This window comes from Lemur catta, chromosome 12 (assembly GCF_020740605.2).
Source record: "Lemur catta isolate mLemCat1 chromosome 12, mLemCat1.pri, whole genome shotgun sequence".
Taxonomy (NCBI): Eukaryota; Metazoa; Chordata; class Mammalia; order Primates; family Lemuridae; genus Lemur; species Lemur catta.
The window spans coordinates 63,550,660-63,565,101 of record NC_059139.1 but is presented as its reverse complement, the minus strand read 5'-3'; the positions used below and the strand labels follow the sequence as shown (position 1 = coordinate 63,565,101).

The 14,442-nt window shown below is 35.2% G+C and overlaps 1 protein-coding gene across 3 annotated transcripts in view; it reads right to left on the bottom strand.

The window, feature by feature from the left end:
• SLF1 (SMC5-SMC6 complex localization factor 1) overlaps positions 1 to 14,442 on the bottom strand; it is a 68,111-nt gene that overhangs the window by 32,591 nt on the left and 21,078 nt on the right. For all 3 annotated transcript variants that reach the window (XM_045566561.1, XM_045566563.1, XM_045566562.1), the window contains exons 5-9: positions 12,317 to 12,479; positions 9,892 to 10,032; positions 6,823 to 6,969; positions 5,817 to 5,966; positions 4,440 to 4,562 (exon numbers count right to left, since the gene is read on the bottom strand). In XM_045566561.1, the coding sequence (XP_045422517.1) occupies positions 4,440 to 4,562; positions 5,817 to 5,966; positions 6,823 to 6,969; positions 9,892 to 10,032; positions 12,317 to 12,479 (724 nt within the window). The remainder of the gene's footprint in view (positions 1 to 4,439; positions 4,563 to 5,816; positions 5,967 to 6,822; positions 6,970 to 9,891; positions 10,033 to 12,316; positions 12,480 to 14,442) is intronic.

Here is a 14,442-nt window from a genome sequence, read left to right as displayed (position 1 = left end):
TGCAAAAATCCTCAACAAAATACTAGGAAACCGAATTTAACAACACATCAAAAAGATAACACATCGTTATTAAGTGAGATTTATCCCAAAGATGCAAGAGTGGTTCATTATATGCAAATCAATAAATGTAATACATCACATCAACAGAATAAAGGACAAAAACCACATGATTATCTCAATAGACTCAGAAAAAGTATTTAATAAAATTCCACATCCCTTCAAGATAACAACTCTCAACAAATTAGGCATAGAAGGAATATACCTCAACATTATAAACACCACATACAACAAACCCAGAGCTAACATCATATGGAATGGGGGGAAACCTGAGACTTTCCTCCAAGAACTAGAACGTGACAAGGATGCCCATTTTACCAGTTTTATTTAATGTAGTACTGGAAGTTGTCCCAGATGGAGCACTCAGGCAAGAGAAATAAATAAAAGGCACCCAAACTGGAAGAGAGAAAAGGGGAAGGCAAACTGTCCCTCTTTGCAGACGACATGATCTTGTATCTAGAAAAACCTAAAGATTCAGTCAAAAAACTCTTAGAAATGATAAACAAATTCAGTAAAGTTGCAGAATACAAAATCAACATAAACAAAAAATCAGTAGGGTTTTTGTACACCAATGACCAACTAGCTGTAAATAAATCAAGAAAGCAATCCCATAATCCCATTTACAATAGCTATTAAAAAAAAAAAAACCCAAGGTATAAATTTAACTAAGGAAATGAAAGCTCCCTACAAGGAAACTATAAAACACTGATAAAAGAAAGAAAAGAAGACACAAACAAATGGAAAAACATCCTATGCTCATGGATTGGAAGAATTAATGTTGTTAAAACGACCATATTATCCAAAGCAATCCACATATTCAATGCAATCCCTATCAATACAAATGATATTCTTTACAGAAACAGAAAAAACAATCCTAAATATGTTAAAATGATCATATTACCCAAAGCAATCTACATATTCAATGCAATCCCTACTAAAATACAAATGAGATTCTTTACAGAAACAGAAAAAACAATCCAAAAAAAACCCAGAAAAAACAATCCTAAAATTCATATGGAAACACAAAAGACCCTGGACAGCCAAAGCAATCCTAAAGAAAAAAAAGAACAAAGCTTGAGGTATCATACTAGTGACCTCAAAATATACTACAAAAAATAAAGCAACAAAAACTGTATGGTACTGGCATAAAAACAGACATATAGACCAGTGGAATAGATTAGAGAAGCCAGAAGTAAATCCACATATTTACAGCCAACTGATTTTCAATAAAGGTGCCAAGAAGATATATTAGGGAGAAGATATCCTCTTCAATAAATGATAATGGGAAAACTGGATATCCACGTGCAGAAGAATTAAACTGGACTCCTTATACAAAAATCAACTCAAAATGAATTAAAGAGTTAAACATAAGATCAGAAACTATAAGACTACTAGAGGAAAACAATAGGGAAACACTTCAGGACACTGGTCTAGGCAAAGATTTTATGGCCAAGAATTCAAAAGCACAGAAAACAAAAATAGACAAATAGCCGTAGATTAAACTAAAAAACCTCTGCATAGCAAAGGAAATAACAGAGTGAAGAGACAACGCGTAGAGTGAAAGAAAACACATTCTACTCATCCAACAGGAGAGTAATATCCAAATATATACAGAACTCAACAGCAAACCAACCATCCCATTGAAAAAGTGAGCAAAAGATCTCAATAGACGTTTCACTAAAGATGACATACAAATGGCCAATGTGTATAGGAAAAAGTGCTCAACACCAATAAGTATCAGGGAAATGCAAATCAAAACCACAATGAAATATCTCAACCCAGTTAAGATGGCTATTATCAAAAAGACAAAATAACAAATGCTGGTGAGGATGGGGAGAAAAGGGAACTCTTATACATTGTTTGGTATATAAACTAGTAAGGGCATTATGGAAAACAGTATGAAGGTTTCTCAAAACACTAAAAATAGAATTACTATACCATCAATCCCATTACTGGGCATTTATTGAAAGGAAAAAAATGATCAGTATATCAAAGGGATACCTGAACTCCCATGTGTATTGCAGCACTATTCACAATAGGCAAGATATGGAATCAACCTAAGTTTCACCAATGGATCAATGGATAAAGAAACTGTGGTGTATATACACAATGGAATACTATTTAGCCATAAAAAAGAGTGAAAATCGTGTCATTCACAGCAACATGGATGGAACTAGAGTTCATTATGTTAAGTGAAATTAGCCAGGCAGAAAAAGATAAATACTATATGTTTTCACTCATATGTAGGAGCTAAAAATGTTGATCTCGTGGAGGTAGAGAGCAGACTGATAGACACCAGAGGCTGAGAAGGGTTGTGGGTGGGTGGTGATAAAGAGAGGTTGGTTAATGGATATAAACATTCAGTTAGAAGAAATAAGTTCCAGTGTCAGGGTAACACATTAGGGTAACTACAGTTAATGACAATTTATGTTTCAAAATAGCTAGAAAATTGAAATGTTCCCAATACACAGAAATGATGTTTGATGTGATGGATATCCTAAATAATTTGATCATTATACATTTGTATGAACGTATCAATATATCACATATTCCCCACAAATATGTACAATTCTTATGTATCAATAAAAAATTTTTTAATTAAAAAAATAAGCAAAAATATCTTCTTTTTGATAGAAAATTAAGAGGATGCTAGAAAGGATAGTAAATAAATAAAAGTCCCCTATAAACTTACCTTCCAGAAACAATTATTGACGACATTTTATATTTCTTTCCACACTTTAATCCTATATATGTATCTAACCTTGTCTTCCCTTCCATTGCATTATAAGCATTTGTCCATTTTATTAAATATCATTTTAAAATAGTGTACTCAAATAACTGCTAGTATTCCATCATGTATGCAAACCCAATGAATTTGACATTTTTTTGAAACCTACTTATTGTTTCTGATTTGTTGCTATCATTAAAGGAAACATTCTAATACTTTTTTTTTTTTTTGGAGACAGGGTCTTGCTCTGTCAACTGGGCTAGAGTGCAGTGGCATCATCATAGCTCACTGCAACTTCAAACTCCTGGGCTTACATGATCCTCCTGCCTCAGCCTCCCAAGTAGCTGGGACTACAGGTACACACCAGGTACACCACCATGCCTGGCTAATTTTTCTATTTTTTGTAGTGACAGGGTCTCACTCTTGCTCAGGCTAGTCTCAAACTCCTGGCCTCAAGCAATCCTCCTGCCTCAGCCTCTCAGAGTGCTAGAATTGTAGGCATGAGCCACCACACCCAGCCACAATAACATTCTTTATATTAAAACAAAGAGATGATATCCTGATCATATAAAGAGTTCTAAGAACAAAGATATAAAATAAGCAATCCAATGGAAAAACAGGAAAGAATATGGATAGGGAACTGGCAGAGGAAGAAATACACAAATGGCAAGTGAAGGGAAAGAATATGCTCAAACTCACTAACAGAAGAAATACAAATTAAAACAGTGATAAATCTTTGGCTTCCATTTTGGATGTAGAAAGCTGGAAAGAGAAGTGCTCCCACTTTAACAACAAGAAACACCTAGGTTACCTATCTAACCATAATTTTTCTTAAACTCACAAGAGAGCAAATGTCATAGTGCAATCAACTAGACTGAAATATATAGAAAGACAGATCCTCCAAGGACTTGGAATATGAGCAATGGTTTATCTGGGGCACAATGTGGGAGGAAAAGGAGGCCTGCATGAAAGACGGTAAGAAAATTTCAGCTAAAATCTTTAGCCACTTGCTGAAGGTCAGGTGCAGGTTTGCATGAGAGCACAGAACCCCTGAGTATCAGACACAAGTGGAGTTTGCACCCTGTGGCAGGATTTCCTCCTCAAACCTCACTGGGTGCTCATGCTAAAGACAACCTACCTCAAGGGCAGGCCTAGGGGAGGTGACCAATGGTTTTCTGCAAAAGGCAGAAAACCCTGTTACCTCCAGGGAGTAGGTGAAAAAAATAGGTGGGGCAAGGAAACAGGAAAAAACCCCAAAACAACCAATACCTTTACTCCTAAAGAGGGAACACAAGGCCTGCCTAAGACTGAGGCTGAACCAGGACAACAGAAAAAGATCTTCCCTCCCTCATCCTTCAATATCAGGCTAGCAAACGTCCAGCAAAAAGTTACAGTAGACATTAACACATAATTTTATCTGTCACATTACTGAAGTACAAATGGCACAGACTTCAGCATATTTAATAAATGTCCAAATAACATTACTACATAATAGACTAATAAACTAAGAAAATTATTTGAAGACATATTAAACACACTAATGAATCGTATGTATGATATGTATATATGATGTAGGTATGTATGTGGGTATATATAAAATCAAGTTCCACTAGAGAAGGAAATTATATAAAATTTTTAGTGTGCCAAGTTTTACCTGAGCTCTATATATGTGCTTCCTTAAGGCATTTTTTATTTCAATAATATCCACATCTGTCCTGATATCCGTGGTTTTTGATTCTTTGGTATAATCAGCAAACACAGAGTTCTTCATTTCTTTCTGCATACACCAAAGTAAAAATAACTTCAGAAAATGTATGAAAGATAGTGTCAACATAGATGGTATCACAAAGGACAATGTAAGAAAAACACATCCAAACAGTGTTAACCACAGCAAAGATCCATCCTCACAATCATATATCAAGATTATATAATGAAATAAAAAGTTCAGAAAGCAAACATTTCAAGTTTGTAAAGTTTTAACTGATATTTATATATGTACTTTCTTAAGGTACTTTTCATTTTAACCTGTTCTAAATCTTTCCTGGAACCTCTTTCCTTTTGTTGTTGCCATGTTCACATAAAACTACATTCATTACTTATTTACCTTCATCATTTTTCTGAAGGTCCTTCTGACCATATGTATATAAACATACTGTGGTTTAGATTGTAAAACAAAGTTATACTCTAGGAAGTATTTATCCAAGAAGAATCCCACTTAAAAGATAAGCTATCTTATAAAAAATGGTCTAAATTATACCAAGGAGGAGTAAGACAGAAAACAAAATTCACATTAGAATATATTACCCAAACTACACACATACATAGTTTTAAGGCTTTTTCATTTGAAGAAATACAGCCTCGGCCGGGCGCGGTGGCTCACGCCTGTAATCCTAGCACTCTGGGAGGCCGAGGCAGGTGGATCGCTCGAGGTCAGGAGTTCGAGACCAGCCTGAGCAAGAGCGTGACCCTGTCTCTACTAAAAATAGAAAGAAGTTATATGGCCAACTAAAAATATATATAGAAAAAATTAGCCGGGCATAGTGGCAACATGTTTGTAGTCCCAGCTACTCAGGAGGCTGAAGCAGTAGGATTGCTTAAGCCCAGGAGTCTGAGGTTGCTGTGAGCTAGGCTGACGCCATGGCACTCACTCTCGCCTGGGCAACAAAGCAAAACTGTCTCAAAAAAAAAAAAAAAAGGAAAAAAACAAAAACAAAAGAAATACAGCCTCTTTTTCAGAACCTTTGTTTCTTTTTCTTATTTGTTACATTCAGACAAAACAAAATTCATTCAAGTATCTTGATTATTAACTCAAATTTCTTTGTGAATTCATGTAAAATTACTTTCACTGCGACCGAAAGCTAATTATAACATTAGATATGAATATCACACCAGATCAACTCAAGAGTTTTTTTGTAAGACATGAAGGTTATATTTAACACAGCAAGTAATCATAACAATCAGTTTATATGCTTCCATTATATTAGAGGACAAAAACAATTCAAACTACAGCTTAGATTACAAAAAGTTTTACCTGATCTTTATAATATATGTGCTTTCTTAAGGTACTTCTAATTTTGTCATGTTCGATGTGTTTCTTGCAGTTGCTTTCTTTTTCTTTTTTGTGTTTTTTCCTCAAAGTATACCTCCTTTGAATCTCTTCACCTTTTTTCTTAATTTCCTTCTGTGTATTTAGACCAGAATTAAACAAATCTCAACATGAATGATATATGCTACAAAATCCAAATAAACTCAAGAAGAGTGACTGACACACAAGTATACCACATTAAAAAATAAAGAGTTACATACAACAGGAAATCTCATCTATTGTTGGAGTATATATTAGTAAAACATTTTGAAAAACAGGTGGGCATAATCTAGTAGAGTTGAACATGCACAGTCCTCATGACCCAGCAACTCCACTCCTAGCAATATACCCAAAGCCACAGAAATTCCTGAATATGCGTACCATGAGTTACACAAGATAACGTTCACACTGTTCATAGCAGAATTTCAAAAGCCAACCAATTAATCAAACACACAAACCAACAAAAACGAACCCAAATGCTTATCAATAGTACAATTGATAAAAGATATAATTTTGGCATAGTCAAACAATGAAGCATATATACACCAGCAAAAATAGTCTATAAATAACATGAACTACAAAGTATTCATTAACAGACAAAACTAAACAATATATAGTTAGAGATACAAACATAGCTATTAAAGCTATAATGAAAAGCAAGAAAATAGTTAATACAAATTCTAAGATAAAGGTAACTTTTGAATTAGAGAAGAAGGGATGCAATTAGGAAATGACAAAGCAGGGCCTTAAAAATTGGTAAGGCTCTATATCTTAACCTATCTGTTGAGTACATGAGCACTCATATTTATGTTCTTTTTAAAACTATACACAAATGTTTTCTAAACACTTTTGTGCATGTACTTCAGAAGAAATGTCATAAATGACATATTTAGAAAATTTAGAAAAAAGCTATAAAATATAAAGAAATTATTTTTAATTTGGAAAGTTTTACCTGATTTCCACATATATGTTTTCCTATGGTATTTCTCCTTTTAACAAATTTCAAATCTTTTTTGGAGCCTTCAAATTTTTCTTTTTTGTGATGTACAGTCAAAACAGAACTAACATTAACATCTTCTTCATAATTTTGCATTTCTTTCTGCATGTTTTTAAAAATAATTTAGTTAGACTGTGGATTAAAAATAGCCTCAACACAACCAATGCAAGTCACAAAAGAAAAACCCACCCAGGGACATAGGTTTTGTAAAATATATGTACAATATTAAATATAGTAAAGAGCCCTGTGAATTACCTTATCTCTTAGTTGTACCAAGATAAAGAGGCAGAAAATAAATGTCTTAGTTCACAAAGCTTTACAGTATGCTTACATATACACAATTGAGTTTGCCTAGCTTATGTATGTTTAATTCAAAGTAGTATTACGAACCATATTTTTTATTTATTAAACTAAGAAATTGATTTAAATAAAGAAATTTCTACCTCAATTTTATATATAGGCTCTGGAGTTCTAAAAGAAACTAAATTCCCTCTAAAAGAAACTCGAGAGGTTGCATGTAAGTCATGTGTCACTTAGCAATGGGGATTGGTTCTGAGAAACCCATCACTAGGTGATTCCATCATCACGCAAACATCACAGAGTGTACTGACACAAGCCTAAATGGAATAGCTTACTACACACCTAGACTATCTGATGTATAGCTTATTGCTCCTATGCTATAAATCTGTACAGTATGTTACTGTACTGAATACTGTAGGCAACTACAACACAACGCTGAGAATTTGTGTATCTAAACATAAAAAAGCTACAGTAAAAATACATCATTATAATCTTATGTGACCACTGGCGGTCCATCACTGACCGAAACATCATTATGTGGCACATGACTGTAGATGTATTTTAATAATTTCCATACCTTTTACAGTTTCTATTATTTTTCCCATGTTTATTCAAAACCAAATCTGTTATTTATTTATTATTATTATTATTATTATGAGACAGGATCTTGCTCTGTCACCCAGGCTGGAGAGCAGTGGCTTAATCACAGCTCACTGCAGCCTTGAACTCCTCGGCTCAAGGGATCCTCCTGCCTCAGCCTGAGTAGCTGAGACTAAAGGCACATACCACTATGCCTGGCTAATTTTTTGTAGAGACAGGTCTTACTGTGCTGTTCAGGCTGGTCTTGAACTCCTGGTCTCAAGTGATCCTTCCCTGCCTCGGCCTCCCAAAGTGCTGGAATTATAGGCGTGAGCCATCGCATCCAGCCCAAATTTATTTAACTCCATCACTATTTTACATTCCTTTCTTTATGTAAAAATACTTTATACTGTGATTTATAACGCATACTTCAACAGGCACATCAACTCAAAAAGACTCTTATTAAAACATGCTCATGGGCCAGGCATGGAGGCTCACACCGGTAATCCTAGCACTCTGAGAGGCTGAGGTGAGAGGATCGCTTGAGGTCAGGAGTTCAAGATCAGCCTTAGCAAGAACAAGACCCGTCTCTACTAACAAAAAAAAAAAAAAAGAAAGAAAAATTAGCAAGGTATGGTGGTGCACATATCTGTAATCCCAGCTACTCGAGAGGCTGAGGCAGGAGGGTCACTTGAGCCCAGGAGTTTGAGGTTACTATGAGGTAGGCTGATGCCATGGCACTCTAACCCAGGCAACAGAGCAAAACTCTGTCTCAAAAAAAATAAAATAAAATAAAAAATAACAAAAAAACAAAAACAAAAAACAAAACAAAAAAATGCTCACACAGTTAATTACAGAAAGTAGTCTTGTAAGTCACATAAATATCAATTACACTTTGGAAAAGCTAGGAAAATATATATATGAACATATATAAATAATATATATTTAAAAAATATATAAATATATATTAAAATATTTTAAGCTTAGAAAGTTTGAGCTAAACTTGCCATAAACGATTTCTTAAGGAACTAGTTAATTTAAGTTCCAAATTGTTCCTAGAATTATCTTTCAAAAATATTTGACAGATACAGTAGAAACAACTTATTTTGAATTTCTTCACGGTTATACATAAAAATATTTTAGTTTAGACTAATTACTAAGTTAATGATAATTTGATAAATTAACCAGACTATTTTATAAAACATGATATGAAACTGAACATAATTGAACATTAGCTCTTTTAGAGTAGAACTGATAATGCCTTTTTGGTTGCTGCTGCAGTTTAAAAAATTGTACTGAAAGAGCAACATACATGCTTTTTTTTTTTTTTTGAGACAGAGTGTCACTTTGTTGCCCTGGCGGCTAGAGTGAGTGCCATGACGTCAGCCTAGCTCACAGCAACCTCAAACTCCTGGGCTTAAGCGATCCTCCTGCCTCAGCCTCCCCAGTAGCTGGGACTAAGGCATGTGCCACCATGCCCAGCTAATTTTTTTTCTATATATGTTTTAGGTGGCCAGATAATTTCTTTCTATTTTTAGTAGAGACGGGGTCTCGCTCTTGCTCAGGCTGGTCTCGAACTCCTGACCTCGAGCGATCCACCCGCCTCGGCCTCCCAGAGTGCTAGGATTACAGGTGTGAGCCACCACGCCCGGCCCATACATGCTTTCTTGAGGTACTTTTCATTGTTCCCAGTTCAAAGTCCTTCCTGTTGTTTTTGTTTTCTATGTTAATCAAAATAGAATTCATTTGTGCATTTTTTGAATTTTGTTCTAAATGCATGTAATTACCTGAGTTTAGAAGATGAATTATGAATATACATAGTGCTAACAGGTAAGAAAAATGGTTTATAAGACACACATTACATTAAACATACAGAAGAATTTTAAGTAATTACCATGTGTTGAGAATATACTATGTATTAGGAACACTGTGTTTCTATATGCATATATGCATTATTTCAATAAGAGTTCCAAAACAGAGACACAGGGCAATGTCCTAATATGGTCAAGTCATAGACTATAAACACATGGTTCAAACACCAGCTTTCTGATACCAAAATCTATGTTATTTCCACTATATTTTGTTTTCTCAAACAATTCTGTAAGAAATATCAGAAATTTATGTTTTTCACCCTATAAATTTTACCTTTGTTTTACATGTAGTCTCTCTTAAGGCACCTTTCATTTCAAGAAATCCCATATCTTTTCCGAAATCTTTGTTTTTTTCTTGATTATGTTTGGTCCAAACAGAATTGGTTTGGGAATCTTCGTCACTCTGAATTTCTTTCTGTATATATGTAAAAATGATTTAGGCAATCAACCAAGTATAATTTCAACATTATGTACCTTTTATAGTTTTCAACTTTATAATTGCATCTATGTTGCACTTTGAACTTTTCCCAGAAAAAGGAAAATTCTCACACCTTTACTAATCTAGTTAAGAATGACTTTCATTCTACTGACAATACTAAATTTAAACTATTCAGAGAAGACTATCAGAGAGGATGCTTTTGGCTGCCAACAAAAGAAAACCAACTCAAGCTAATTTAAATATTATGGAAATGTATTACCTCACAGAATAGCAATGCGGTCCAATGCTAGGACAGGTTTCAGGGTTGGTTAATCCAGCAACCAAACGGTGCAGATTCTATCTCTACACTCTGTAATCTACAGGGTTGGCTTCATCCTATGGCTAGTTCTCCTCACAGTCAAAGAATGTCTTCCAGTAGTAATTGAGGTTACATTCTTCCATGTTCACATGTAGCAGGAGGCATCCCACCAGTGGCTCTCTTTTCAGAGTGAGGAAGAAGCTTCCTACAAGTTCTTACATTCCTCTCCTTCATGTCCCATTGATCAGAATTGGTACACATTCTCCTTCCTACACTAATCATTGTCAAGGACAATGAGATTATCCATATTCCAAGCAGATCCATTCTTGTACTAGGTGAAATTCTCAATCTACACTGCTACTACTCACTATGGAAAGGTAATTATACAACGATATATCACTTCTATTTTTGGAAGACTCAAAGGTCTTTCATAAATAATCTATTAATCTAAACAAATATTAAATGAGAACCCATGTGCAGGCTCTATGTGAAGTGATTGGGATGTAACTATGAAAATGATAGACATGACCTCTGATGACAAAAAGCATTCGGTTTAGATGAGAAAATAGATATTAATTGAAAAAAATCAGCCAATTATTTAACTGTAATTATAGTGAGTACTGTGAAGCAAAAATAATTCTATGAGCACACATTATACATGAACCTAACTTAATAAGGGGGTCAGGGAGGCTTCCTCAAAGAGCAACATTGTAACAGGAACCCGAATAATGAGCAGAAGGCAGGAAGGCACAGGGAATGAAGGGATAACGGGGAAGACCTTTTAAGGCCGAGAAAGTGTCTTTTGAGAAGACACTGAGGTAGGAAGCATCTTAGTTAACAAAGTGGAAGGCAGTTTTGATATATTAACAGCATAGTGAGCATAGAAAGGGAAGCAGAATACAGCTGAAAAGGTAGCAGCGACAGGAATCCTGTGGGAACTTGTAAGCCATAGTAGAAATTTAGGACTTTATCCTAAGGACAATGGGAAACCACTGAAAGGTTTTAAGGAGAGTGACAGGATCAGAATTGTTTTGGAAAGAGCATTTTGATTATTCTTTCTGGATGAACAAGAATATACTAGAGAAGGAAACGATAAGAGTCACTATGAAATTAAGAGTAAAAAGGTACAGTAACAGGATGAGTAATTAGGAATCTATTCCAGGAAAAACAGAGGAAAGATGATAAATTCAGTATGATGTTAGTACAGAAGGAGAAAAGCTGTTTGATTCAAGAGATACTTGAGATAAAATCAATAGGACTTGGTAGTTGAGAAGACACGAGAAATAAGGGAAGGAGATTTCAAGGGTGATTCTCTAGTCTCTGACATAAAGTATTAGATAAAACATGACGGTATTTATTGAGATGGGAAACACTGAAGGAGATGATTTTTCCTAGCTCAAGATTGTTTTTGGATATACTGAGCTTTCTCTTCTACCTTGAGTGCTTTTCTTATAAATTCTTTGCCTATCTCCTAGAGGGTTTCTTGTAGGGTTTGATTCCCATACAAACAACTTGAGGAGCGGTATTTGTATAAAGTCAGGAGAGGGAGGTAGGGGAATAGGACAGAAAAGTATTTCTAAGCCCTTAGAAATAGCTCTCTTTTCCAAAAGGGAAAATAATCCAAAAATTTTCATGTGGCACAATATAACACTATATAGTCCACTGCTATCTTATTTATACCACTGTTCAAAGGCTTAAAATTATTTCATGGTCTGTATCACAGAATCACTGAAAACAAAAAGTACAGACTTAAGACAAATTTTAAACTTTACAAGCAAGGATCTTTCAAAACTGTTAAGTATTCTCAAATATTTAAGTAACTGAGAGCAACTGCCTTGAAAAGTGTGTCATTTAAATTACCTCTCATCATATATTTTAAAAATCTAGAACATAATTTTAATATATATTTCACTACATTGGAATTTTATGTAACAAACATTTTAAAATGTTTATTTTACTTACCTCTAAAAGAAAGTCCCCTAGATACTGAATTGGATAAAATGGAGCATGAAAGTTATCTTTCTCTTTCTCAGCCTTGATTCTTGCATTACTGGCAATCACATGAGTTATTCCACTTGACGAACTTTTTGGTAAAATAACATTTGCCTTTCCAGCCTCCAAAACTCTAAATAAAAATGTAAATGGTATGGAAAGTATTAGAAAAATTAAGTATACTCGGTCAAATTATCTAAATCAGTTACTTTCTAGGAGAATTTTCTGGAAGGAATCAATTCCTTTGGGGATCACGGAGGATAATTACTGCAGGAATTTCTTAAACTATAAGTTGTTCAGAACAGATGTTTAAGAAATCATACTACTCTTTTAACCCATCCACTTATTGATATAGGAAAGGCTTTTACAAACCACAAATTTTATTAATAAAGTGTTCCCTAAGGAAAAGTCACATTAATAAGCCAAAAGAACAGTGAAGGAAGTCTAAGGAAGCAGCTACTCTGGAAGGCAAATACCTCCAAGAAAATCATTCTGGACCACAGAAAATGGAGCCAGTTGCCAACTCTCCAGCAAAAAGTTAGCTTTTAAAATATTTTAGCCTTGATCTACATTAAGAAATACATTTAACATTTAGACTCAGAACACACACACACACAGACACATACATACTAAAAGTTTCATGCAGTTCTGTTTCTGCTTAGGCAGTGAACATTGCCACCACCTAACAAAAAGAAAAAGGTAAACAATCTACAAAATCATAACTTTTTGTTCTCTGACCTGAAATACTGACAACAAAAATCATAACTTTTATTGAGTCCATCAGAAAACCAAGGTAACAAGTTAATCAAGTAAGCTGATTTCTTAAGAGTGATTAGCAGCTTTGTGAAGAGATTGGACATCCACACTACTTCATGTTGGTAGAGCACAGGAGAGAAGTGGCTTCCATGCAAGTATATAAAAATCTGGTAAAATTTAAAAAGTTTAAGGGTCGAGTATAGCTAGCATGACAGTTTAGAAAACTGGAAGTCCCCGAGATAGGGAAGCCTGTCCTCACTTGCAAGCTCTTTGCCCCAGGTCTGCATTAATGGCTCGTGAAAAGTACTGAGGACAGGTCAGAAGAAAAAGAGGGAACCTCTCTTAGTAGCATAAGTGGGTGGGAAAGACAAAAAACTAGGCCTACTTTCCTGAACCTTCTCTCATATAAAGCAAAAGCCTTAAGTCATTTGGGTAGGAATAAGAACATATTCTGCCCTGCAAGAAGAATTGGTGCAAGATCCTGCAAGGCCCAGGATCTTGCACCAGTACATAGTGCAGTTCTAATACTGAGGGAGAGGCCGGAAACTCACTCTTGCCCAATATCCTGCCCACAAAGACAAGGCAGAATTTAGCTGCCATGGGAGGTTAAGACACAAATGCTGAGAAAGCCCTAACCCCAGGGACCAATAGAATGGCGAATGCTTAAGACTGAGGCTTGTCTAGCAGAACTGAGAATATACCACCCATAACCTTGGCCTAGAAATGAGTAGCAAGAAAGAAGGAAGACCACGAAGAGAGAGTCTGTCTGTGATGCAGTAGTGCAGGGATTGGTGAAAGATGACGGTGGAGCAAGAACACTGATTAAAAACTCTCCAGTGCCCCAGCACAAACAAACTGAAGTCCGTTGCTATCGGGTGAAGTGATGACTATAGCATTAACAAAACCAAAATCCACCTATCTTACTTGTTTTTTGCTGTTATAAACAGAATACTGAAGACATGGTAATTCATAAAGAAAAGTAGTTTATTTGGCTCACAGTTCTCTAAGTCCAAGAGCTGTGATAATGGCCTTCCTGCTGTGTTATCCCATGGTAAGTGGAAGGTCAAGAGCACATGTAAGAGAGCTCGCTTTTATAACAAAGCCACTTGTGCAACAACGTTATTAACTATCTCTTAAAGGCCCTGCCTCCTAATACCATCACAATGGCAACTACATTTAAACATGAGTTTTGGGTGGGGACATTCGAACCATAGCACAAGCTCAATAATTGACAGTATTAACTCAACTGCCCATATTAACTGCCTCATAAAAGAGGTAGGCCCATTTTTGGATAGAAATATTGTTCACATCAACCTCTGCCATTCTTCTACATGTAGTAT